This window comes from Euphorbia lathyris, chromosome 10 (genome assembly GCF_963576675.1).
Source record: "Euphorbia lathyris chromosome 10, ddEupLath1.1, whole genome shotgun sequence".
In the NCBI taxonomy this organism is placed as follows: domain Eukaryota; kingdom Viridiplantae; phylum Streptophyta; class Magnoliopsida; order Malpighiales; family Euphorbiaceae; genus Euphorbia; species Euphorbia lathyris.
Window position 1 is genome coordinate 2,078,044 of NC_088919.1, and position 27,917 is coordinate 2,105,960.

General features: G+C 37.0%; 1 protein-coding gene across 2 annotated transcripts; it reads right to left on the minus strand.

The window, feature by feature from the left end:
- Positions 1-433: 433 nt before the first annotated feature.
- LOC136209832 (uncharacterized) lies at positions 434-27,917 on the minus strand. 2 transcript variants are annotated; one of them, XM_066001431.1, is made up of 35 exons: positions 27,460-27,917; positions 26,464-27,179; positions 25,597-25,722; positions 25,421-25,506; positions 24,793-24,901; positions 22,572-22,667; positions 22,396-22,458; positions 22,255-22,314; positions 21,246-21,314; positions 18,779-18,860; positions 18,466-18,518; positions 18,278-18,376; positions 16,961-18,193; positions 15,588-16,589; positions 15,184-15,519; positions 14,454-14,712; positions 14,066-14,288; positions 13,579-13,963; positions 12,593-12,742; positions 12,261-12,482; positions 11,901-12,122; positions 10,800-11,453; positions 9,151-9,405; positions 8,707-9,051; positions 7,921-8,327; positions 7,416-7,845; positions 5,286-6,593; positions 4,404-4,664; positions 4,032-4,322; positions 3,471-3,947; positions 2,349-2,780; positions 1,935-2,213; positions 1,242-1,793; positions 948-1,157; positions 434-852 (listed from the first exon to the last, which is right to left on the minus strand). In XM_066001431.1, exons 1-35 carry the CDS (start codon positions 27,515-27,517, stop codon positions 733-735), a joined length of 11,670 nt encoding a protein of 3,889 aa, XP_065857503.1. In that variant the 5' UTR covers positions 27,518-27,917; the 3' UTR covers positions 434-732. The 2 variants fall into 2 exon arrangements, with proteins under 2 accessions (XP_065857503.1, XP_065857502.1); XM_066001430.1 differs by having other exon boundaries at positions 7,921-8,330.

A 27,917-nucleotide genomic window follows, 5' to 3' on the forward strand; every position in this document is an offset into this window, starting at 1 on the left:
CCAAACAAACGTATTGTAATAATAATTCCATTTCACCAATTTTTTTAGAAGTTGCCATTACAATGTTTCCATTACGTTACAACTTTGGTTACATTACAACATTAATTACATTATATTGCATTACATCATACCAAACCACACCTTAAAAATAACCTTTTAGAAACTCTTAACTGATATAAAATGATCAGAAATCTTCCTCCTTTTGCCTCAACCCATATGGCTTCTTGTATAGCCAAAAAAGAGGTTCAAAATGGAAGAAAACTAACAAACTATCACCAACCATATACATTGCATTAGTACATGTTTTTGTCTGAATTTGCTTCTTAACACATCAGCATTTTTAACAAAGAAGGTTCAAAGCCGTCATGGCGCCGAAACGCAATCCCCGATTTGCAAAAAAAACCAAAAAAAAAAAAAAACATGTATCCGGAGAGACTACAAATGCCCACAAGAGCAAGGTTGTACAGCAAGCTCGTTTCATCAACAAATACAAAATAACGAATCCAGCAATATTAAAGCAGCTGCCTAGAAAATAATTAATACAAGTATCAGTTTCCTAAACTAGTAAGAAAGTAGAATTAGAAACTAATACTTACAACAAGTTAACTAGCAGCAATTCCAAATAATTAAGTTGTACTATGTACACCATACCATTTACAATGGAGAAGTATCCGCGCCTCTATTCTATCATATTGTATTCTATTCTATGCTATTCACTTTTGTCTACCTTTTTCAAAACCATGGATGCCATGTAGGATCCATCATGCACAAGTTCCTCGGAGTCAAGGCCGCTTCAACCAACTCTGTCACACCTCTCTGCACAGATTGCGGCAGGTCAACAGCATTTTCCTCCTGTTTTTACCACAATTATTACATGAGCTTAGCAAATTGACCAACAGAACAGAACCAAAACTGATTTTTAGCAAACCAAACTTGTCATGTATTACCTCTTCCGAGAGAAATTGTGGAGCAATTGTGTTGATCCTGTTGATGACATGGTCAACATTGGTAGTCACTTTATGCTTGAAGTCAGCAGGATTCATATTACCCCCACCAGCAACAGGTGCCAGAGGCATTGCAAGAGGTCGTCTCCAAGACCAAGATAGCAACTCATCACGGAAAAACATGGCGAGTTGATGCCATAAATGTTGACTTTGCTGCAAGAGAAAGAGAATCAGGAAGATTACTAACAACATTACATTATGACACTTGATGGAACTTGCATTCCAATGAAAACTCACTTTAGATGAAACAACTGCCTGTGCTGCAGCACACATTGCAGACACGATAAGCCCTTCAACTCCAAAATGTGAGAAAAACGCCTGCATATTTCTTGTTAGACGAAAAGGTACTGGCTCATTAAACTCGATCATTCCATTTGCATCATATGCTGGGTGAAAATCTGTTTGGAAAATCTTCCCAGTGTTCTTAGCAAACAATATCTTATTCGGAGACCTTCCTCCAATTTGGAGCATGAAAGACATGAAACTTGAAAGGGCCAACTGGATAGCAAATTGCTTCTTAAAAGCCCACATATGATTCCCACTCAGCAGGGTCTTGTACATGTACTGGGAAAAGATGCTGTCAGTCACTACATTCTTTGTTATATCATTATAAGCTTGGTGGCGGAGATCTAGAACAGTTTCAGGTGATATTTGGCCAGATATAGCTTGGTTTAATTGCTCCTTGAAGTAGGTGATTGGGAGATCTGCTTCTCGGTCATTCCTTGCACAATGATTCTCATACACCTCAAGAAAAGTGCTGTACATTAGATCATCTTCAACCATGCGAACCTGTTGATGTAGTAATGGTCATTAGGATAATTGTTTATATGGGCTCTGACATGCATTATAATGATGATGAAAATGATGACCATAACATAATCTTCTTTTCAATGAACTCGAGCAAGACTGGTCAAAGGCCAATTTTGTTACCTGGGACCAAACGGGAATTATAATTGGCGTGTGAATACATATATGGCGACGTCTTGATTCTTTGTGCTTATCAAACATCTGGTTCATTACACGGAAAAGCTGCAGTATACGTTCATCACTTCTAGCATTAGGTGTCAAAGATGTCTGCACAATAAAATGGCGTTGAGAGCCATCAGATCCAATCAATGTTAAGCGCCTGAAACTGCTCCCATGCCTTCGAACAATAGGAATATCAGCTCCAACCCTATCTAACTTCACTGTATGGTCTGGAGCAATTTCCTGAAATTGGTTAAGGTAAATACAATTAGAGACACTGTATTCAAGTGATGGCACAAATTTGAAAGTCCAATCAATCAAATAGGTCATTGGAGAAGGAAACAAAACTTTTGCTTTCAAAAATTGGTAATAGTATACCTGATCGCTGAAATACTGTCCTGGAACCTCTACATCAACGACATGGAAGTCGCGCAAAACTCTGCTTTCTTCTTCAAGCTTCAAGACAGCCGGAAACCTGTCCTCAACATTGCTCTGAAGAACATTTTTCCAATGTTTCAGTCGCTCTGTTAGTTCAGAAAGGGTGGCAGGGAATGTAGCTGTACTGTCTGGATCAAGATCACGTTCAAAATCCTGCTTATACTCTCCCACAAAATCAACATGCTTGTTCACAGCATCAGCAGAAAAGCAAGCTCTACACACGCCAGAAAGTTCCTTCTTTAGAGATTGAGGAACCTCTGCTGTAGTGGCAGTTGGGTACTTGTAACAGCGGTGAAGCAGTGCATTAACCACTGCAAGAAGTCTCTCCTCTGGCAAAGTAACAAATCGTGAACCGATTTCTGTGAGAAGAACCTGCAAAGAGGAAATTTAGCTTTAACCATGTGTTGATGCAGCAACATGAAAAAAAAGATATTGGAAAGAACTTGTTGCCTGTAACATATAACTGGACATCAATTGCATAGAAATCTAGAGTGTTAAACAGACAAATATGCAATAGAATTGTCAGAAATAATAGAAGTTAATATTGGGCTCTAGCCATCAGCTTAAGCTTTTAAGTCAAATGGTTCCTTGACATAGTATCAGACCTCTTACTAAACCAAGTGGTCGAGAATTCGAATCTTGACAACTTCATTTGTTACTGGAACTTTAACACACGGTAAGATGGGCTTGTGTTGTACACTCTTGAAGTCCAAGGGGCCTTCGCGTATGGGGAGATAATAATAAAAGCAGTTCTTGGGCATTACCTATCAGCTTGAGCTTTTAAGTCAAATGGTTCCTTGACAAGAATAATGATTCTACTTTTCCTTCATTCTCAGACTAATATCTATATTTTGCATGAAAAATACATGAAACTAATTCCAGCATTCTGGCATGGCAAAAAAGAAATCAGGAATGGAGAATAGATGCAGTTAGTGCAACACTAAATTTTCTTCAAATTTTGTCACAACACAACTGGCAATATTAGGACTGAAACACTAAAAAACAAATAATAAATAAATAAAACAATGCACCACTACAGTATGAAATCCAGCATATCATCACCTCAAGCTCACTAGCCAAATTGGTGTGCTTGCTTCTAAGAGCCTCCATTATGTCTTTCGCCGCATCAAAAGCACTGGCAGCTGAAGCAACAAAACCCAGAGCACCACGCCTCAATGCATTCTGCCCATTATCGTTCATTGTTGAAGAATTTTGTTGCAGAGGTTGATCATTCGCAGAATGCACACCGCTCTCTATTGTAGACCTTTCAGATTCCTGCCCATGAGAGTTTCCACTATCATGGGTCCCAATCCCACCTCCAGATTGGGAGGTTTGATGGACTTGATTGTCTGTTGTTAAGGTGGAACCACCATGACTCTGTACCCTTGCACTCCCATCAGATATCCCTAGGGATCCTGATCCAGCACCAGAGACATTTTGCTGCATTCTTTGCTGAGCCAATGCCAGTCTACCCAGCTCAGATTTATTTGCAACATCACGACGCTCGAGCAAATATGTACGTAGCCAGTAATATAAAGCCTAGGATTTGAAGATGGCACATCACCAATATCAATACGTGGATAAATGTCATTTTGTAACATAAACCAAGTGGAGGACACCTACCTGTGGATACACGGTGGCAATTTTCAGCAAAACAAGTTTGCAGTGAGGTGCCTCTGTCCTCTGCAAGGAAAGCAACAGTTGAGGAATCCAAGAAAGCCAAACCCAGTGGGGTATCTGGTCCAAGTATTTATCAAATGCCCTCCCCACAGGCTCATTGGGAGTATCAAAGCTCAGAAGGTACAAAACTCGAGCTAGATGGCTTCTGGAATTGGAAACACCAAATTTTATGCCTTGAAGGAAACAGCTAACAGCATATTCCAGCCAAATCTCATCATTAGTTTCTTTATAAGCCTGACAAACCATATAGCAAATCAGTATTATTTAAATATCAATTAGCAACATAAAAAGGCAACTAAGCATAAAAATGCATACCATGTCACAATAATTTCCCCAGCTTATCCACCCTTTTGGCAAATTTTTGAAAAGGCTGATAGCATTGGAGTACGCAAGATTAGCATTTTCAGAATCATTTAGTTTTAATAGGAAATCTCCCTTGATACGAAAAATCTCTGCTTTATGTTTCACCGGAAAATATTCCAGGTTAGTGCTGTTGAGCAAATTGAGACCACTTGTAAGCTCACCCTTCATCTCCAGATATGCCTTTGCCTGTTCTCGTATCTTAACAAAGGCTTCCTAAAAACATGAAATGAAGAACCACTCAGATATACAATTATTCCTAGTTCTCAATGAGATAAAAGCAGTCGTAACTGTTATTTAGCAAACTCAAATCATGCATGTATTTGAATTTTTCCAACTGATTGTTCCAAAATGTTAAATTTATATACTATCAATCACTACAGTTCCTGTGTATTAGAAAGACCTATCAATCACTACAGTTCCTGTGTATTACAAAGACCTATTTTCACGCTCCCTGCTTATTTCCAAACCTATCCATTTGAATCCTTTGTAGAATCAGTACTAAAAACTAAATGAGGTCCCGCAATTCTAATTGGAATCCATCAGTATCTGGCCAGAAAAATGGTCAGCAGACCGTTCTAACCCTCAATCTTATTGCAACACATAGTCATTGAACTCTAAAAGGATGCTGGGGGTACATTCAAGCCAAATAGACCATTCCATCTTGCATAAAGAATCAATGCAGGTGCCAGACAACCGATTAAAAATCCAAAAAAGAATTAGAATTTATTGTTTCAAACATATCAAGTGATGAACTTGAAAACCTATCAAATAGTGCTGAACAGTCCTAAAGAAAATAGTCGCATCCTAATTTTTAGACTAAATGCATGCATATACCTGCACCTCCATGGTAGAATGGCCATACATCTTCTCAAGAATTGTCACACAAACATCATTAAGACCTTGCTTACGAGCAATATGTGCAAGTTTATTTACACTCCATGCTTTGTCACGATATCCAAGGTGATGAAGTTGTGAATTTGTATTAATAAGATCCTTGAAAGCATCAATGACAGCATTATACATTTCATTCCTCCATTGCAGCAAATCATACCATATAGACATATTATCCCACTCATTTGGAGTCCTAAGTCTCCATGTCTCAAGAATGTCTTTCAGATCAGCATAGAGATTTCCATGATTTCCATGCACACCAACACCAGAATTGCTAGAAAGTTTGTTTCCACTGGCAATGTCAACCAGAATTCTAGCAGACTCTTGAACTTCAACTAACTGCTGGAATTGCTGCAGAAGAGGAATCCTAGCATGAACAGACATTTCAGGCAACTGCCACCACTGCGCTAGCGCAAGATCAACACCTTTTCCAACAATGTTTTCAGCATCGCCAATACCATTTGTATTTCTATCATGAAGGGCAAAAAAGGCATGAATTAGACGAAGCTTCGGAGTATCTTCTACCTGAGCCTTGGCTATTACATTGTCCTTCAAATATGTCCAATCTGGTAATTTCCAAAGAGTGTCAAGAAGAATTTCATAATTCTCAATACTTTTACCGAAATCAGCCAGTGCATCCCACTGACTGAGTTGAGTCGCACAATAGAGCCATTGTTCTTCCCAAAGGCACATCTCAGCTTTGGGTACAGTATTGTTATATGTGCCTTGAGTTGCCTTGACCATGGCTTGGTAAAATAGACTCTGAGCACGCTGCCAGTAACCATGCTGAACTAATGAAAGTCCAGCTCTGGTTTCAGCAGTAATTGACCTTTTCTTCCACAACCCACATCTCATATCTTCTTCATTAAGCAAACGATAAAGCTCAGCCAGTGACTCAGAGCACTTTGTGTCATTCATGAACAATATGACATGACTTTCCAGTAACGCCAAAGCAATGTGCCATGCATTGTAAGTTTTTCCGATATATTTAATAAGTTCACTCGGCATCCGAGGTTGAGGGTGGCTGAGTTGGAGGCCTTCTAGAAGTGCTTGAACAACATTTGGTCTACTGGCTTGCTGCTTCTTATGATAATCTTTTGATAGGAGAGTGATCATTGGTTTGGCTAATGTTACCTGTTCGTCTTTCTGTAAGGTCACCCACACAATGGGAAATACTAGCACCCACAAATGGTATGCAACATTAGCATCTGTATGAGCTAGCTCTCTCAATGGAATAACAAGATCAGCCACCTGGAACAAAGTAAAGGAATTAAACATATGATAAGCTCTTAAACAAAATCCTTTATTTGTCTCTCTCAGGTTGGGCATGCAGAGAAATTTTAACTTGACAGCTACGCAGACAAGTTAGTATAGCATCATAAGATATTCAATCAAGTGCAACACAATTTATTGGTAACTTACTCTCATCAGCCAATGATGTTTAAAGAGCGGTACCCTAAAGGCAACGAGACCTCAAATTGTATGAGGCGCCCGCTCAAGCAAAGTGCGGTGCAACTTAAAACAAAGGGTGCAAACATATATATAAAGACAGTTCACAAGTTCCATAAAATAAACATCGACTTGTACCAGTTACAAATCTTCTTTTTGCTTATAAAGCTGTTTGACTTTTTCCCTTTTTGAAGTGTAAGGTATCAACATCAGAATTGATGAAAAATAGTATTTACAGTACTAAGAATGCCCCAAGAGAGAAAAAAAAAAGGCATGCCTTTCTGGGCATTGAGGCACCTCGCCAGATGGTTTTGAGGTGCTCCTAATTCTCCTCACCTCCCCTGGGCACCTCGAGCACTTTCAACAGCGCTCCTCTCAATTACTGAAGATACATATAATTAAAAACCTAACAAGTAACAGTCATTTGAAGCAGAATCTTGCAACTTAACTGATGCATATCAACCAATCATAATGAAAAACCAGACCACATAATGAAAATCGGAAAACAACTTAACGCATATCAAGCAATCATAATTAACTAAGATATAAAAATGATAAATTAGCTACTGAAGCAAGTGACAAAAATAAAAAATAATTATATCTAGAAAAAATAAATGCAATAACCTGAAGCTTGCTCATCTCATTCAAAAACTGAGTGTGCTTAAAGACAAGGCTATCAAATGTTAGGGGTGCTTCTTCAAGACCCTCAGGAAGATCAGCAATCTGTTGCTGCATCCCAGAACCATCCGGAATGGAACCAGAGACCAAGATTGGCAACACTCTGGCAGAGTTTGGAGCGAGAGTGATAGGCTTGTCCTCAACTAAGATTGCAAGAAGAAGATCAAGACCTTGTTTGAGCCAGAAGACGTCACTTAAAGCTTCCCAATCCTGGAGTTGTATAATATACTGCAATCTCGTAAACAAGTTTTTCCCAAGCGATTCGTGATAAAGTGAAAAGAATTTCATCCTAATTTCAGGATCCTTCGCCCGCAAACCAAGCATGAATTGTCGTTCCACCTTTTGAAACACCTCTTGACGTAATGCCAGTGGATATCTGATAGTCAGTCAAATCATATTATTGAAACCCTTTTGCAATGCAAATCCCCAAACAATTCAAAATATAACTTACTTGTTGGAATCAGAGCAAATCCCATAAAGAAGCTGAAGATATTTCCTCTCCCACTCATCCAAAGCGTCAGGATGGAAGTTTTGCTTATCAACTTGTGAAAGCTTTTGAAGCAAAGAGACTATTTCCTTAGGATGGAGGAAAGCACTAGATGATGCTGATCCCTGTTTGTTAAAGTCGTCTTCAATCCATCCTTTAATCACATCTAAGATGCATAGAAGTACGCTAGCATCAGTACCCTTCTCTGAGAGCAAGGCGTTCAAGGTTTGAGATACAGATCGTTTGCATTCCGCTACAACCATGACCTTTTCACTTATAAGCTTCAGTACAGATTTCAAATTCAAGATAACAACTCCAAGATCAGAACCTTGACGAGAAGAAGAGGCTGAATCTGGATCTGTTCTCTGACCCTGCTGTAGAGAATATCTCAGACAAATAAAACAACAAATGTATAGATCATCTGGAAGCAAAGAAGAATCAGTCTATAAAGGTATTGACGACTTTAAGCCTTCAAGTAAAAATGGCATTAGGCTAACAAGTGAGAACAAAAAGTAAATCAAAAAGTATTAACAGATGTAAATAACAATTTAAAGTCAATAATACAAAACACAATTTCAGAGACAAAATTTTCCTTTTCTTTGACTATTCTGTCAAATTATATAACTTTTTCCAAAGGTTGATAGAAAAGAAATGGAGCATGAAATAATTAACAAAGAGACATTTATGTAAACTAAGTGATGAATTCATAGTATTAATCATAACACACATACAGAAGGGGCAGAGGCATACTTGTCTCAAATGAGAACCAGCAGATGATCCCATATCACGTGCTAGGCGTTGAAGGATGCGAACCAACAAATATGGTTCAATGTATTTCTCCACCTCAGCCAAGGTCTTAATGACAAGCAGCACGAAGCTAACTAAATTAGCAGAGTTGTCCTCACCCGATGTTTGGGAAGCTGTGAGAATATTAATATGCTTTTGTATCAGTTCATCAACTTTCTGGTACAACAACTTCACATCTGTTGGTGTACTAGCTGCATCTGGTGGAAAAGCAACAAAGACCATCTTCAACAGAGAACAGAGAGACTTCCCAGCATCTAACATTTTATGTTTGAAACATGGTTCCAAAATCTGAGACAGAGAAATGAAAAGTCGGCAAAATAACAATTGATAATGATGCTGGAAAAGCAAAGAAAAAATAACATAAGATGCTTATTGTACGGTACATACTTGAGATATCTGGCTGATGTTATTTCTAATGAACAAATGTGGTTGCTTCTCTAAAACCTTGTTCATAACATCCAAGCCTTGTGCAAGTGCTGTCGAAGGGTCCTTTGACGGCTGGGCAGTGCTAAGAAGTTTTTCCAAATAATTGAATTTGACATTTGCATTTGGCCACACCTCTAGAGCTTGTGAAAGTAGATCTAATGCTTGTTTGTACATGATGCTGGCTTCTTTATCCTTAGGCTCTATAACCAAGGCAACCTGTTTCCACATGTATCGAGCTTTATAACTTCACCAATAACAAAATTTTAAGCACGGAAAGAAAAATACGCATGGCAGGGTATAAGCTGTTATGAATGAAAGTCATGAACTTGCACAATTGTGGTAACACGACATGAGGGTCATCTTTATACAAAATGATTGAGCTACCATGAGTAACACACAGGTCGCGGCAAGCAACATTTATTGAAATTGAAATTATGCATGCGATTGCAATTCTTGCCTAATAAGCAAAGTTCTATCTTTAAAGTTTAGCCACAGTCAGCTTAATGTAGGTAAGGAGATTTTTTAATTAAAGGAGGTAGAAAGTATACTGGAAGTTCAAATTGTCTGAAAAGAAAGGAGAAACAAAATTTTAGGCTCTCAAGCTTTACCTGATTATTTATTGAAGCCACTACATTTCAATTGTATTATATTGACTTCTCATCCCATTAACATTATTCACATTAAGCACTACTCCTTCAACTAAGACAATAAAATCACCTATCATACAGTTTTGTCCATTTCAGCCCTCAAAACAAAACATAGAAGTCAATTATGTTCAACAAAAAAAGAAATAGTAAGCATTGGCAATACAAATAAGCAAAACACAAGAAGTTCAGGGGCTTGAAAACCGGTAATTTCCCGAACAAAACAAAAAAAAAATGATAAATAGAGTAATCAGTTTGTAACATAGTTGTTGAAGGCACGCCCTATGCAAGGCTCAAGGTAGTGACCTTAATTCCCGTAGGCGAGGCTCAGTTTAAAAGGTCTCGCCTTGTGTGCCTCGCCTGGGCTTTGGAGGCTCACATCAAGGCACGCCTCTGTAACATTTAGTGTTTTGATTAGGGGTTTTTTTAAAACGCTTAATTAATCTCAACCACTGATCTAACCTAAGTAAACTTAATTTTAAGCTTTGATCTAATCCAAGTAAAAGTGAAACAAAACAAGAATATGAATGTGAAGAGGAGGAGGAGGATCTTGATGAGGATTATTAGTTTTTTTTAGTTCTTTTTGATTGACAATGAATGCTTATTAATTTATTAGCATTAGTTAGGTACTTAGGTTTAGGTTAAGTATATGTCACTATGAACTTAACTAGGTGTTTTTGACATTGAATGTGGTTTTGTTTATGTAGCGCCTTAGTGTGTCTTGCGCCTTTAACAACTATGGTTTGCAAATGATGAAGCTTTGTACTTGGACAAGGAACACAGTGCAGATATAGTTGGTCCCTCTACTAGCAATGATCTAGGTTCATGCAAAGCCAATAAAGATACAGAGGTTTACATGATTAGAGGGTCTGTATAAGGTAACCAGCAAAAGCAAAATAAATAAAGGGAACATATTTTCAACAGCAATTGCTCATATAAAAGAGAAAATATGAAAGGAAGTCTCACTCTTATGAGAAAATTTATAATCATTTCTTCCATAGCAGCATTCGGCTTAAACTCCTCATCTGGTTGTCCACCAGGTCCTGGTGTTTCTATATTAGGGATTGATGATGCGCCACCTGGTGACATGACACAAAGAGATTGAAGACCAGGCTCAACCTTAATTCTCTTGTTTGGATCTTCAGGGAATGTAGAGCCATCCAATGCACGTTTTGGATCAGAACCAACTGGGCCAGGATTGAATGCATCATTATTCTGACTTGGCAAATCACTATCGGTCACAGCTTTCATTTCGTTTTGCCTTTGTTTTTCCCAAGCCACCACCAATCCAGCAAGTTCAATAGCAAGGCGCCTATTTTCTGCTGTAGTATTATATGGCAATCCAAGTCTACTAAGAGAATTGACCATCTGAGGCACAAACTGCGCTCTGCAGCTATAAAAGAGATCTGAATGCCGTACAATCAATTGGAAAATGTGAATCAGATTTGGAATAGAGTGACCTTCTTCAACCAAGATCTTTTTTGTGTATCGAATCCAAATTGGCATACGAGACTCCCCAAGGGGAAGACGCCGCGGTAATGCTGGCATTAGTATATCAAGGGCCTGCTTGACCAGCAGTTTATTTTCTGGCTGGCATGTTCTTAGCAGTGCAACAAAAACCTGCATTTGTAAATTATCTCAAGATAATTCTTCACATAAAATAAAACAAAAAGATACATAAGAAAAAGTTTGCTGTGGACTTGAATGAACGTGTAAATCTCTGCCTCACTGCACATCACGGCGACAAAACAGCTAGAAAGTAGACTACTAAAGATCTTATGAGCAGAAAAGCAAGAGCATGCAATCCTGCTCTAAGGCTATTCCATTATTATCACCCCCCTAATATACCCTATATGCATTCCCATCTATACATCATTAAAAATCAAGTAATAAGCAGGAAAACATTCTTCCAATCACTTGCAAAAAAATTGCCAAGTCCAGCCACCCATTCCCAAACGAAGAAAGAGGAAACCCAGTGAACATGACATAAAGAACCAGTGAAACCAACAAAAAATATAAATAAACACCCACTATTGTGATGAAATTAATTGTGATTCGTGAAGGTACCTGAAGAATGATTTTTTCTGGGGCCTGATAGGCCTCCAAGAAGTGGCAAACATTGACAAAGGCCCACTGCTTACTAGCACTATCTTCACGTTTGAGATGATTCCAACCGAATTTAATAAGTTCCTTTCTATGGTGAACAAGGTCACTTTGAAGATATTTAAGGAGTAAAGTGGCAAGCTGCAAAAGTTCTATCCTCAGAGGTTCATCATATTCAGCAGAAACCTAAAAAGTAGGGCAGAATACATGAAAATTAGGTGGAAATTACCAAATTTTGAAGAATGCATTCAGCAGAATCAAAAGAAAAAAATATTAACAGCCAATTTTACGGAGAAAGGTGATTAAAGAAAATTATAAAATCACCTCTTCTGGTGGATCAAGAAGTTTGTCAACTATTGTTTTTATACTACCAGGATCAACAACCTCCCAACTTTGGTTGTTCTGGAAAGCATGTGCAAGCATTGGCAGAACAAGCATTTGCATTATGACCACTAGATGATCATGAGCAAGTTGTTTTGATTGGAAAAGGTTTAAAAAATGCAACAGAAGTGCTTTCTTCAAGCTGGGAGCATAACCTTCGGCAACCTGGTACAGGGGATATAATCATTGTTGCACACACAACAACCATCAAATGGAAGTATAAAAGGGGAGAAATTTGCAACACTAATACAATCATATCAAGAACTAAAAAGTACCTCAATAATATAAAACTCTTTCAGGAAAGTATAATCAATGCGAGTATGAAACAAGAAGATGCTGAGAATATCAAAGAGAACATTAGCTTCCGTCTTATCATGTCTTAAGTAATTCAGGAAGCATTTGACTAGCCATTTGCTCTCTTTTACCTGCAATTTAAAATATATCCAAAAGCCAAAAATTAGTCAGACATTATCATATCTCCATAACAATAATAATGAAAAAAAAGGAAGACACGTCTTGAGACCTTTAAGCTTCACTTGTTGGCCATATGAGTCCCACATATTCCAGTTGTAATTACTGAACCTTTATACTATTATTATTGTCAGATATTATTATATTAATATGAATTGGGCCTTTAGCTATAAGCTTAAGCTTTTAGTTCAACTGGTTCCATGACATGGTATCAGAGCCTCTTTAACCAAGTGATCAAGTGTTCTATTCCTGGCCGCCTCATTTGTTGATTTAATTTCAACACATAGTAAGATGGGCCTGTGTTGTTCACGCTTAAAACCCAGTTGGCATTCGCATGCAGGGATGTGTCAGATATTAATATGAATTGGGTGAAACAACAAAATATTATCTGTGAAAGAGAAAAATTAAGGCTTCTTTGGTCAATAACAAAAACATCAAAATTAAAAAAACATAGGTTCCAAATGAGTAATGTGTCAAACTCCCAGTCTAAGTTAATTAAGTTCGCATATGTTCAGAAGTAGGCTGATCCAATTAAATACATAACTAGTCTCTCCAATATCAGAGGCAAAATAACCAATCATGCATGAAACAACATCAACGCATACCATAAGTCAATCAACCAGGTCCAAAAAAGGGAAAATAAATTTCATGTATGAGACTTTAAGCGAGATTTATAAGATATATCATTTATAAGATATTAAGTAATGAATGAGATTCCTGCTTTGCAAGGTTTCTCTTTGATGATAAGGTAGAAACCAGTACTTCAGGCCCAAAAAGTTATACAACTTACTTGTACTAAGTTCAGCTCCTGTTCATTATGCAAACGAGATGTCCTTGCAGGTGACTTCCACACAAGAACTAAAGTATCAAACACGGTACGATTACTATGCAACCAGCCAGGAATCAACTTCACCAATGTCTTAATGAGGCCAAGCCCTTGAAAATAAGCATCAGAAGTTGCCGCAGGGGAAACAGTTGGTAAGTTAGAACCATCTGCAGTAGAGGCGATGACGCCTTCGTCGCTCGTTAAAGGTGCAGTAGAAGATCCAGGTGCTGCTGTTGCATCAGGTTTTGGCAGGAACTCGGGAAAGGCACTTGCCAGTATTTTCTGTGGAGATTTTGCAAGTTCATCTCTTAATGGCTGGCCAGCATCAGACCGTATTATGTACATGAAGCTGCATATTACAGTAAAGTAGGTAACGAAAAGGATTAGCATACTTACTCATTGGGTTTTTAAAGTTCTCAACTAACAACTTTATTCGAGGATTTTAACCTACCGCCTGAAGTATTTTGGATCACTTAGTCGAGCAAGAAAATAATCAACAGCAAGTGTTGCATATCGATTTAAAAATTTTGTCAAAGGAAGTCGATATGGACTGTTGATTTCACTGTACACTTGCCCAGGGGGAAGAGCTCTTTCCAATTCAATAATCAGGGTTACTAGATCATCAAGGAACTTAGATGCAGCATGAGGAAGCAAATGAAAAAGCTCAATAATAGCTGCAAGGAGTCAATAGAAAAGGCAACAAATTATGAATACATATACATAATAGCACATGATCCTACAGACCTGCTATGCAAGTATCCACCGATGTGTATGATGCATGCATATGTATGAACTTTCATGCAACTCTTCACTAATTAGATAGAATTTAGATGCATTACCTGCTGCAATTTTAGGCTCTTCACCAGCCTTCCATGACTTCAAATTTTGAGCCAGTTTTTCAGGTTCCAACCATTTCTTAAGGTGCTCCAACAGCTTACCACCCAAAGTGACATTAAACCAATTGGATAAAAGTTCAAGCAGACGAGCCAGACCCTGCAGAAGAGGCATGCTTAGATTTTTCGTGTGCGCCAAGTTGACTAGAATGGGCCTAAGGCTACTCTGCAGAAGCTCTTTGGGCATCCTTTGTTGATTAATAACCTACGAAAGAAAAAGGTACATCAAATAAGCACTTGAATTATGAAGATTCAAATTCAAAATAGAGGCAAACTGGATCCAGAAATAAAAAGTAAAAGTACAGAAGAAACTAGGACAGCTCATAACATAAAAGGTCTTATTGGATTAGATGGAATGAAGTACAAGATAGACAAGTCCTATTCATATCCATGAGCATGTATACTTTTACGTCAATTTAGAAGCAAACATAACACAGATTATTAGTATAGCTTCGTAAAGTATATACAAGAGCTGAGAGGGTGCATCAACACTCTTCTTATTAGTAGGCCACTTGGAATGTAGAACCTACTTATATATGTATGTGTGTGTGTGCGTATATATATATATATATACATACATGTACATATAGTGAATGACAACGAGGAATGAAAAAATAATAGTAAAAGCTAAAACAAGAACAACATGTCCACAAACGGAATGAAAGTTCAATAAAACCTGTCGCAGTCCTTCCTTGGCAACTGTCACAATTTCTGAAGTTCGGCATGTCAAAGATTTGAAAAACATGGAAATGATCTTAGCACGCAGCTCAGCATGATTAGGTGTTTTGAAATCTGCCCAGGCCATAGTAGTACAAAGCAGCTCTATGCAAGCTGTTCGAAGTTTATTTAATGAGTTGGCCATTTTAGGATTCATAAACTTTACGACCCAAACAGTTTCATCAGCCTCAGCTATTTGCAATGCTTCTTGGAGAAAGTTAACAAGTTCCTGAGTCAACTTGAGAAGAGGGGGCCTCAAAGCCAAGCAAAAATTCAAAGCTGTAACTGTCCCCACCTATAATTAACCAACTCAAGTTAGTGAAGAAAATTGATAAAATACATTAATCCTCATTAGACCAATACCTGTTGATCAACAGTCTTTGAACGAAGAGGCCGCATGATAAGAGGCTGAAGTAAGGGCTGATACAGAGGCTCAAGCAACTCCGAAACCTCACTACCAGTCCTACTAGCCAAAAGAGATAAACATGACTGCACATTCTTCCTCACAATGATAGATGCATTGGGATTGAACAACTCTGAAGCCAGAAAGTCAACCACTCCCTGAAAACTCTGTTTGCGTGAATCACTGTTTGCCTCGTCAACGTTATTAACAACCCGGAGCACCTGTGTAAGCACTTGACTAGTCTCTTCCTGTTCTTTGCTTGCATAAAGAGGGAGCCTTTTGAGAACGTATACCAGACCACGCACAATTTTGACTTGGAAAAGGCACAAAGTCTCAACAGTGACTTTTCCTACCAAAGCACCAAGTCCCATAACACCTCCCATTTGCGCTTGCCATGTGCTTCCATAACAACAATGCAAAAGACGAGGTAAAAGTTGCTCAAAAACTGGGATACGGACACTTTGAGGTGGTGAATAAACAGGATTCATAGATGGACTAGAAACAATCATCGGAGTACCTGGGCCTCCTCTTGACATCACAATATCAGCATGTTTTGACCGAGCAAGGAACAGAAGCGTTTCAGCGAACAAATTTAACGCATTAAGAGCAGCTTTGGCATGGACTCTATTCTCATCAGCAAGAACATCAACCAAAGCATCTAAAAATATCAAAGGGTCCAATTCTTTCAGATTAGAAGAAGTACTATTCTTTGATCGGGAACCTACAATTGCATTTGATGAAAGCAAAGAACCCCCATGAACAGTTGTTTGCATTGAAGGGTTAGCTGAGTTATAATCAATATGAAATATCATTGCAAAATGGCGGCAGATATTGGCAATGAAATCATCTTTAGAGTCATGGAGCTCTGGTTCAGCACTGGCAGCAATTATCGTCATTAACAGAATTTTAAAAACCGACTTCTCAGCCAAAAGTTGGGTCTTCGTCTTCACACCTAAGTCAGCCTGGCAAAAAACATTGTTCATATTTCCAAAGTGAACATTCATTTTTCAGAAATTTTACATGCATATATATATATATATATATAAGCTATATAAGGTATAGTTATATTTTACTTTCATGGCATTCTTTTTCCTTCTTGTGTTAATTAGTAAGGAAGCAAACTGATAAGTGATACAAGCAACATTTTCACATAATAAAATTTACAGAAAATATGAATTTCACAATAATAATTTAAGAATCATCACAAAGATTTGAATCATTAGGATGGGAAATTGATTGAAAAATTAGAACCAAGACTGATTCAATCCAAATAAGTGTTATGAAGAAGTAGCAAATGCAGCACCCATAACATTTTAAGCAGTTTCTAACTGACCTTTATATCAGCTGTCTCAGACCTGCGCAAAGATGAATCAACAGTAGAAACCAATAAAGTTGACAACTGCCTGGTGGTAGATCCCTCATCAGCAACATTGCCTGGCAAATTAAGTTGAGAAGATAAACAAACACGAAGAAACTTCAATGCCTGTCTTCGATAAAAAGCATCCATGCCACTGTTTCTATGCATGACTGCTGAAACAGCAAGATTTATGCATCGATCTAAGGGAACCAAAAATGGGGTTGAGGGCTCAAATGTCAGAATTAAGCGAAGGCCATGCTCGGGATTCTCCTTACACTCAAGGGCTAGGGGTTCTTTAAGAAAACGTCTGTTACGGCCACCTAATTTGCCAAGGAGTTGCAGTGCTTTTCCACCCCAAGGGTAGGGTGCAGGCCTCAAGTGAGACCATAATGCTAAAATCACCTCTGACATGACATTGGCCATACTAGGTTCTAGGAAATCAGGATTTAAACTATCAACCCAAAATTCAAGTGTTCTTAAACCAAGACTAACTAGGTCATCATTACCCTTCAGACACAAAACAAGAGGCTTCATGAGACGGGGAAGATATGGTAGCAAAGCACTCAAGCGTGCAGGTAATGTCAAGCAAAGCTCCAGCAAAAGGTCCCTCATATCCTCCCCCGTTGGACCCTCAAGCATTGTCAACAACATATTTAGGCAGGGTTGTAACATAGGAATCAAGTCTCGGAGAAGAAGCTCAAATTTGCATCCTGCTAAAGCTCTGAACATTGTACGAAGAAGTTGCATGTAACCAAGAGGCTTTTCAACTTCAGTAGCATTCTTCATGCAAACTTCCATAATAACAGGCACATGAGGCTGCAGAATACGTTCAAAATCTGCAGGTGCTTTGGCAACAGCACCAAATATAAATCGAAAGAGATGCAAAACCAGTTTAGCTGCAGGTGAATCTGGCTGCTTCAGAACATCAAGTTTGCTGCTAACAAGAAAATTAACCAAGACATCAGCAAATGGCCGGTACACTTTCTGAGACTGCAAAAGTGACGAAAATATGTGGACCAGTTGTGTATTGCTGATCATGCATTCAAAAAGATCAGGCATACACAAAGAGAACATGTCCATAAGATCTCTTGGTTCCATAATGGCTAGAATTTGGGAAAAGAGATTCAGCATGTCTCTCTCCTCATCCTTCTCCTTGAAGAGAGCCAAGCAATGCACACCACTCTTCAAGACACCAGAGGCTTTCCATACCTGGCCAAAGCCCAAAATGATGTCAGATCAAGCTAAAACCGCACCAAGCACCCACATGAGCTGATCACATATGTATAATAATACCTCATCCTCTCTCATTCCTTTGAACGCTTGAGGTGATGGCACGCTAGATGAAGGTGAGACAAGTGATTGGGAGTGTGCTCCATGTGTGAAAGGAGAAACCTGAACAATGGAATCATCATTTTGATAATAGTATTACTAAAAAATGAACATATATGTATAATGTATGTATAAGTTAAAACACAAGGTACCCGTGATTGTGGCAAATGTGCATGAGTGATACTCCATATTATGGTCTTCATACCTAAAAGACCCAGCAAAGTTTCTTAAGTTACAGGAGAAAATAAATTGAAAAGGCAATGAAAGAATATATGTCCAATCATCTTCCAGAAAATCATCAACTATCTCCACTATAACTATTAATGTCAAATAAAAGAAACTATATGATTGGGCACACAATAATTAGAAGGACAAGGTATCCTCCACCAAGAAAATGTAGTAGAAAGAATAACTGAAAGCAAATAAACCCTACAAATTATAAAATAATGGAAGAGAGTCAATTACCCATAACTAAAGTCTTGATCAGATTTTTGCAGTCACTAACTTCCTTGGAATGTTCCACTGGAACTTGCAAATTCAAAACAGCCTGCAATAGCTACTTGTAAAAAAGGAGGAGAAGAAGAAGAAAAGAGCATGTGGAAGCCCAAAGACCATGCATGTGAACTTGGCAGTTTTGGATGAGAAATTTTAGCAAAATACACAGTGACTTTAATTGGAAAATTTACATGGTTTAGTCACTAACACTGTCAAATGAAACTTGAAAGTGTTCTAAGAAAAAAAATTGATAGAAATAAATAAATTGGGGGAACTACAATGTGGAAAATAATTAATCCTTTAAACCTAGGTAGCAAATTATAGACATCGGATGTAAGAAAAGAAGTCTAAATCTTTTATTAGTTAAAATCGAAATGCAGCTAACTTTTAAGAACTTCAAAATTAAATAGATATTCCCCTCTTTCTGCCTAACCTCGCACTAAAATAAATCTCTTTCATGAAGTAGTATTTGAAAACCACTGAATTACAACTATTAAAATAATATTGCTTTCCAACCATTTCCAAGCAATTGAATCCTCCTACAAGTCAAGTACATTCTAAAGTATCAAATAGAAGGTAACCATCATACCCTGCCTATTTGTCATCATAAGTAAAACCCACAGCACAAAACCTAACAAGTCAACAGCTTGTTCGTTTTTTCAAAACTGATTTTGGGCTCAAACACTAAAGCCTTCAGCTTGAATGACATAAATGAGTACTCATATCAATTTATCATGTTGCGGACAAACTCGTATTATAGAGGGCCATTAATTCAAGCTTCCTCGAGATATGAAGTTAGTTTTGGATTGGGGATGGAAAGTCATATCAGGTATAAAGATTGGTTTTTCAAAGGTTTGATACATTTTGTATTAAATAGCTTTTTCTATTTTATAATTGTTTTAGTATGAACATATGTGAATTTAGATAGCTATGATAAGAGGAACTTTAGGCATCAAAAATAGGGATTAATAATAATATATTTGTCCACTTCCAATCCTCATTCTTCTACATGAACTCTTTATCTTCCAATGCATGAACTGGAGTAGTTTTCTCCCAAAATAACAATGATCTTTCAATAATTTTACAAGCAGTAGAGTCGAACATGAACCTCCCATAAAGAGAGAGAGAAGTTATCCTTGGATCGGGGATAGATGTTAGGTACAAAAAGGCATCATTTTGCCCCCAGTACACCCTTGTGGTGGGACCCCTCCCCGGACCCTCACTTAGCGGGGACGCGTAGTGCACCAGGACGCCCTTTTACTGTAGGAGTTGTTTACACATTCTTGAGAAGAATCGAACCTGAACCTCCCCCATAAAGAGAGAGATGCATGTACCACCAAGACATAGCTGAATGGTATTTTATATTATTCAATTATAAATTAGTTAAAAATGTAAAAAGCCCAAATGTTGGATTCAAGGTTTAAGTCTACAGGTCTGTTAGGATGCCTCAGCTGCATACATCACTGCACTTCCACTTGACACCCAGCCCTTTGCTCATTAAGGAGCACAAAAAAAAGGATAAAAGGAAACGTCGACCGACAAAAGAAAGGCGAGAAATTTCCAAGATATAATCTATCGATACGTAACCTAATACCATGTCAACAAAGTAGTTTCTTTAAAAGCAGGAGCACTATGAGCTTGGCATTAAGAATGGATAAATTATTGGAACAAAAGACATAGCACCACAATAATCGTTCTAGAATGTGACTACAAAAGAATCTTATTTAAGTATCAGAGCTCCAAACATAATGTACTCTTTTGAACTTTACTTTCTTTAACTTAAAAGTTGAATAAGTATTAGTATTAGTAAATCTATTTGAATCCCAAAATCCACAAGGGACTTGAACATATTAGCAGCAAAAAACTTCTATAGTTTCTATCAATCAGTGCGCTTTATTTGAACGTTTGTTTTCAGTATTTGAATGTTGCATCACTTGTAAAGAAATATATCACATATATGAAAATGCATAAAAGAAGGCTAGGAAAAATTCTGACATTTTAGCACCTTTATAAACTCAAGTGTCTAATAAAAGAAAAAAAGTACATGTTGGTTTTGCTAAAATCTAAAGAAATGAAGTGTTGAATTTTAAGAAAGGCCAATAGTCCAAACCATGAAACTTCTTTTGTCAGACTCCTTAATGATTTACATGTTGCACATTGTTAAAGAACGTGTGCAGTGTGTGTGACAGAAAAACTACAAACAAAAAAAATCCTCTAATCAATATCTTATTAGAATAATCAGAAGAAATAAGTGCACAGTTTAACATTTGCATCATAATGAGCTTTATTCCTAAATTACTTACTTCAACTTAAGTCAACAAAAAGAACAGAGAACAGACCTTTTAATTAATGACCTATTCAACTAGTGTTTTAACATCAGAGGTCTAAAAGCAAACAATCAGTAACCTCAAAGAAAAAAAAGTCATTAAAAAACAACCTGCACAGGGAGTTCAAGCTTTGACCTCAGAGTAGCACGTTCCTTTCCCTCTTCACCCTCCTCCAACAGCTTTCAGCAAATAGAATTGAATCATATTAGCAGAAATAAAATATATAAAGAATGGGCAACTTAGAATTGAAGAAGAAATTCATCTCATGGCTCAACCGAAAAGGAAATAAAGCAACCATCTGCGCTCTATATAGTAACTTAACAACAATTGAGGAAAACGATAACCAAAGATTGGTGTATAAAACTTGAATGGGTTTCTTAGGTCATGTATCCAAGAGAGTAAGAAGCAATTGCAATTCTTCTAAGGCTACATCATTCTGAGAGCATAATTGGATAATTCAGTCTTCCAATTTATCAATCATTACACTCAAGCACAAAAAAGCAGAAGAAAAGAGGTATGATAAAAACTTAACAGAATGCAAGTACCCCACCTCTCAATACTTAATCAGACAATTCAGACCCATCTACATAGAATATTGCACAATCAATCAGGAAAAAACAATTAAGAAACCACCTAATATCCTTCTACAAACAAGGTAAATTAACAGGCATAAACACAAACAGTTCCATACTTGACCTTCAGAAATAGGCAACGCATGCAACAAAGAGTTTCGAATAATTGAAAACAGATCCTCACTCAGGATCTGACCCACAAAACAAATACATAAATAAACAAATAAACAGTATCAACGCACTTCCATAATTTACAAAATGAGAGAAAGCCACAAAACTATTGCATATCCACCAAAAAGAAAAGAAAACGGATAGAGGGGAAGAAAAGAACATGTAAAATGGAACTAATATGGCTTCAATGTTGCCAATATTGTAAGCCAACTGGTACATTATGTCAATGCAATCCAACTCACGATTAACTAACTGACCACAACTGGAAATTATGAAAGACATGTTTAAATAAGTAAACAAGTACTGTTAGCGCAATGCATCTAAGGTTATTTTCTACACATTATCACATGGAAAACTAATCAGGCAGCACATATACCTGTGGAATGGTACGCTTGAAAGTGCTAAATTTACCAACAAAAGCATCCAATATACGCCCCTATAAAACAACAAGAATCAGTCCAAAAAACAAGAAGAAGAAAAAAAGGATGGTTATCTGGCAGCCAATTGAAATACAAACCAATAGAACCCGAGCTTCATCCATAGATGGTGGATCTACACCTTTTTCAAAAATTGGTTCTACCTAAGCACACAAAAAACGCAAGATGACATCATTGATCAATGGTTAGACATATCAAACATATACACATGCAATAGCCAGCTTCAACATAAGAGGGCTGGAGGTGGGAAATGCACCAGATTCAACATCAACCGCGCACATGTAGTGTGAATACTCAGTGACAAGGACGCATCATGCATGTTACTTGAGAACAGGTAAATGATCCGTGATAACTGCAACAGAGTAATACAAGTTGGTTAGCAGTTAGCACAAAGATTTGCAAAGACTGAAGAGAATAGAAAGTAATGGACAAGACATACTTGAGGTTATGAATCAACAAAAAACATAGTAAATAGTAACTAGTAGACATAACATAGAGAGAACAAATGCATGAAAAAATAAAAGACTAACAAATGGCAAGACACGGTATTTCTTGAATTCAGTATGTTTTGAGCAAAATTTACCTATGGCCTTTTACCTAATCCTATACACTTCCGAGTACATTATCAGAAGCTATCAGTACATACATTCACCTTGGTTTTTTATCATAATACTGATCATAGAGATTGTCAAATCTGGTTGTCAAAGGATTCACACTTAATAGCATATGTATTATGTATAAAAACTTTAGATTATTAAGCTTGAATAACCTAACTTGTAGAAAAAAGCACTTACGAGCTACTTCATCTTGATTTACCCAAGTTGGAGTATAATCTAAACTCCATGCTGATTGCCTATTTGAACATGCGATTTCAATAGTTTTTCCATCCTACCCTTTGTTAATCAAGCATTTCTTTTCAAACAAGAGCCCTATAAAAGACTTATTGAAAGCAATGTGCCCCTATTTCTATTTTTATTTTTTTGGTGATTTGAATTCAGTGGGTGCATATAATAAAAAATCTAATGTTTTTATCAGGGCTTAACATCTATAATAATCTACATGTAGCAAAGAGGGCTAAATAGAATAAAACCATAAGTATGCACTTGTGGGTGTCCGTTCAAAGGTAATTCCAGGCATCTTTTATGTGTATCCAAATTTTTACAACACATATTGGCAGATAGACCTCGCACAATGTACGCATGAGCATGACATTACCACCCCTTGCCAATCATAAACAATTCAAGTTTCATAAACCCAATCAGGATTGACTACAAGCACGGTTAAAGCCGTCATCCCCAAAAACATACTTTACTAATTACAAGTTACAAATGACATCCACCTACAGAACTCAAGCAAACTCAATTGTAAACTTATTGAGCTCAACCATATGAATCTGTTTGTCCATTGCATCTAGTTTAGAGCTACAAATTTAGAAGACTGCAACTCCTTTCTGTGCACTAAATCAATCTTAGTCTGCTCCATGCTACCTTATCTCGCAAGACTTCGATGCACTTAAGTGGCCATAGCAGTATATTTATTTATCAACATTACACAGGCCAAGCCAACAGAAACTCCCTTCCTCCCATTAACCAAATGAACAGTTTTTTTTCATTTTAATTTTTTTTATCCTAATACCAAAAGCATATTTGTTATGCAAGTCAATAATATTTTTCAAATCCATATACCCTCATTTAAGTTTGAAGGAGAAAGAAAAAAGAGCTACGACTCAAATATATGGAAGCCTATGCTTTCCAAATGAAAAGATTTTAACAACTATTGATTAACTTTTACAACTAAATTGAACTATTAAACTACCGATTAACATTTGGTATGCAAGTCAGTAAAAAATTTCAAATCGACATCTAATTTAAATTTAAAGGAGGAAAAAAAAGAGCATTCACTCATATATATAGAAGCCAGTTCTTTCCAAATGGCAAGATTTTATATTGATGAACTTTTTCAACAAAATGAACTGTTAAACTATTGAACTAAATTTCACAATAAATTTGGGTATAACTTCTCTTTGGCAAACATATACTATGGAAATTTATGTGAAATGATTAAAGTTCGCTATTTGGTTACAACATTGGAACATCTCACATAGTAGATATAAGATTTGAATGCAGGTTCAAATGATTCAAGCATTGAAAAATATTTATGAAATAATTATAGTTCAAAGAATTTGTATTTGTAACTGATAAGAATATATTACCCTTGCATTTAGTAAGGGACAAGGATATATTATATAAATGAATGGGCTATACTTATGTGTGTGTGTGTACACAATTGTTTCTCTGTTCCTATTATTGTTATTCTATTAGAAAGAATAATCAATGTTCTAAACAAGTAACATACTTTTTATAAAAGATGTTCCTAACTTCTAATAAGAATAAAGGAAGTGTTTGTACTCGTAACCACAACGCCACAACCCCAAGAAGCGCAACCACTAATTTGAAACATCTCACATAGACCAGTACCTGTGACAATGAGAGTTCACCCCGAACATGATGAACAATTTCTGCCAGTAAACTATAAGCCAAAGGCCTCAAAGTCTCATAGCATGCTCTACCAGTTCCAACCAGAACCCTGGAACAAAGAAGGGAAAAAATTCCATTAAGACATCAGCAATAAACAAATCCTCCAAACGATAAAATTTAAAAAGCAAATGTTTCAACTTATTTCAAATGTTGTCTTGTTATCAATCATCAAGAAGATTCAAGTGACTTAAATACAACACAAACAAAAGTAACATGAGCTCTTATGCAAACTATCACACAAATGATTGGCAATCAACTCCATCTAACAAAATAACTGAAGATCATACCAAGACATGAACCTATTAAGATCAATTCAGACTTTTAAAGTAGTTTAGTTGCTTTGTATACAGAAGCTTCTTCATTGAGGATGTAATTTTTTTTTCCTCTTGTTTTATTTCTTAAATTTTCGTTTTGTTATTCCCTTATGTAGAAAGATTAGGCTAATGGTTTGAAGATATTAGAATAGTATTCTTGTTAATCCAACACATCTCAAGACATTTGAAAATTCACATGTTCTCTCTATCATTTATATTTGCAGGAAACCACATAAAATAGCATAAAATTTTACCTCTCTTCTAAAAGTGTATCGATCAATGGAAATAAACCCCTCTTGAAATCTGTACCAAGGACATGCTTCAAAGCAACTAACAACTCCTGCATCAACAACCTCAAATATCAGCGTTAACACCATAAGAAAGGAAAAAATCAAAGAACGGAAAAACATAAAAGCAATAAAACTTTTACCTTTCTAATAGATACAGAATCAGAACAAGTAACAAGCAAATTCACAATACTTTTACATATACTTTCTTCATGAGGCCTAATATAATCAGCAAAACTCTTCAACAGGTAAGTCAAGAATGAAACTGTCTGCAACAATTGGAAATAAAGAATATTAATGGACATTATTTGAAGTAAACAAAATCATTTGTGCTAGTATGCATAGTACTCTCAATTATGCTCATATCTCCACTTTCAACTTCAAGATATATGAATCAATGTCTCCCTCTCCCAATGGCATACTCCCCACGAGAAAAATGCAAGGATAAGAAGATTGGCTCCGATTACAAATTTTTGATAAATGTGCAAACAGCGGAACATCAAAGATCTTTTGCCAAAAATATCATTTAGCTCTCTAGTGCTAAAAGACCAAGGTTTGGCTCCTAATCAGCTACTATACCATGCCTTCATATCTTTTGATGAGACTAGACTCCTCACCTTTGAACTGCTACATTTTAGTCTCAAGCTACTTTGGAAGCACATGGCAATTGGCAAATGATAACCAACGATAAACAAGATTTGATATTTCCTCGAGTAATGTTATACATGCCATCTTTTTGCTGGCTGGATATGAGATAAGGACAGGAGTGTCAATACTAAAGATCTTTTGTTCAATTCTTAGATCAAGTACCACAGAATGCAAACTGAAAAACTTGAATTATTTTATAGACAAACCAGCCATATATTTAGCTGGTCAATTGACTGACAAATTACCCTTGCCACTGATAACTCCACAAAATTATTGGTCACTTAACCAATATGAACAAAACATCAGTACTTTTGAACCAAAAAAAAATATATGAAAGGATAGGATAAGCGACTGACACTCACCTTAACCTGTGCACCCTTCAGTTCAATGAAGTGACTCTTCAAATTAGGAGGAACCTTGTCAGGGCCTGGGACAGATATTGCAGCAACCATCAAAGGCAACAAGTGAGGAATATTAGTTTGAACAAGTCGACTATACAATTGAAACAAGAACATCACTACAAGTGGACTCTCTGTAACTATCTTGAATGAACGATTGCTTGGGTTAAGCTGCCCATTTCCACTGAATGAAGAAGTACCAGTAATCATTTGATCAGAAGAAGTTTCCATTGGCTTAACATCCTCCAAAAGAGTTGCATTATCAAAAAAATGACTAACAGTTGATTTAAAATTATGGTATATCTTGCATACAAAGTCTAAAAATGGCTGAACTTCATTTTCTAGTGTCGGCCTAAAATTCCTAAGAAGATCAAAGATAATTCGAATGCAAATCAATCCATTTTCCTCATTATCTGTCGTAAGCACTTGCATTGCGACCTTCAAGAGGTCCTGAACAAAGGGACGGAGGACTTCACTGTGAGGTAGACGATTGAGTATCTCCACAACAATGTTTCTCAGCTTGTGCTCAGGATTGTCTACAAACTGCGGCTTTGTAATTTGTAAAAGAATAACTGAGAATGCCCGAAAGTAGCATTTCAGAAAATTCAAGTACTCCGCTGTGTGGGCAATCTCAAGACTATCACGCACTTCCATTGCCATCTGCAGCCTCGTCTGAAGCGCTGTTTCAAAAATAAAAAAGTAAAATGATGAGAACTACAAATGCATGGCATAATGTGTGGTTAATATAACCAACTAGTAGGAAGATAGAGAGAGGGGTTGTGAAAATGCATCATGAAATAAACCACATTTAGTAGTCGAAGTAAGGGATATATCATTATGCTGAGTATAAAAGCCAATTTCCTTTCGCAATTTTGTTTCTTCTTGTACTTTTGCATAGCAATTCAATTCCTTCACCAAAAAAAGGGGCAACACATGATAGAATTAGGAAAAATAACGTACGCAGGTCAGGCTCCACCAAATGGCGGGAATGTTGCTCGAAATTCTGAATAGGACTCATGGCGTTGCTTAGCTTCACTACACTTAGCAGTCGAGACTTGAAAGAGAGAGAGAGACAGTAGCCAACCCAAACAAAAAGCCCTAACAGTGATCCTTGAAACAACGGGCCAACTCTTTGTCAATTCACTCTCTAGGGTTTCACGGAAACTCCTATCAACTCGAAATTTCCAATTGAATAAGCTAAACTTGGTGTAATCTGTTGAGGTTTAGCAGGGATTGCACGGGAGGTTTAATAAGAAAATTGACTTCGAAAACAGCTAAGAAGGTTTCATAGTGAAATTTATCGATCAAAAGAGATATTCTTACGCTTCTGCACTACATGATTTATAGCATTGCTTGAACGTATTTTTTCTCTTTTTGTTTTTGATTTTCTGGCCCCCGACTATTCGAGGAGTTCTTCA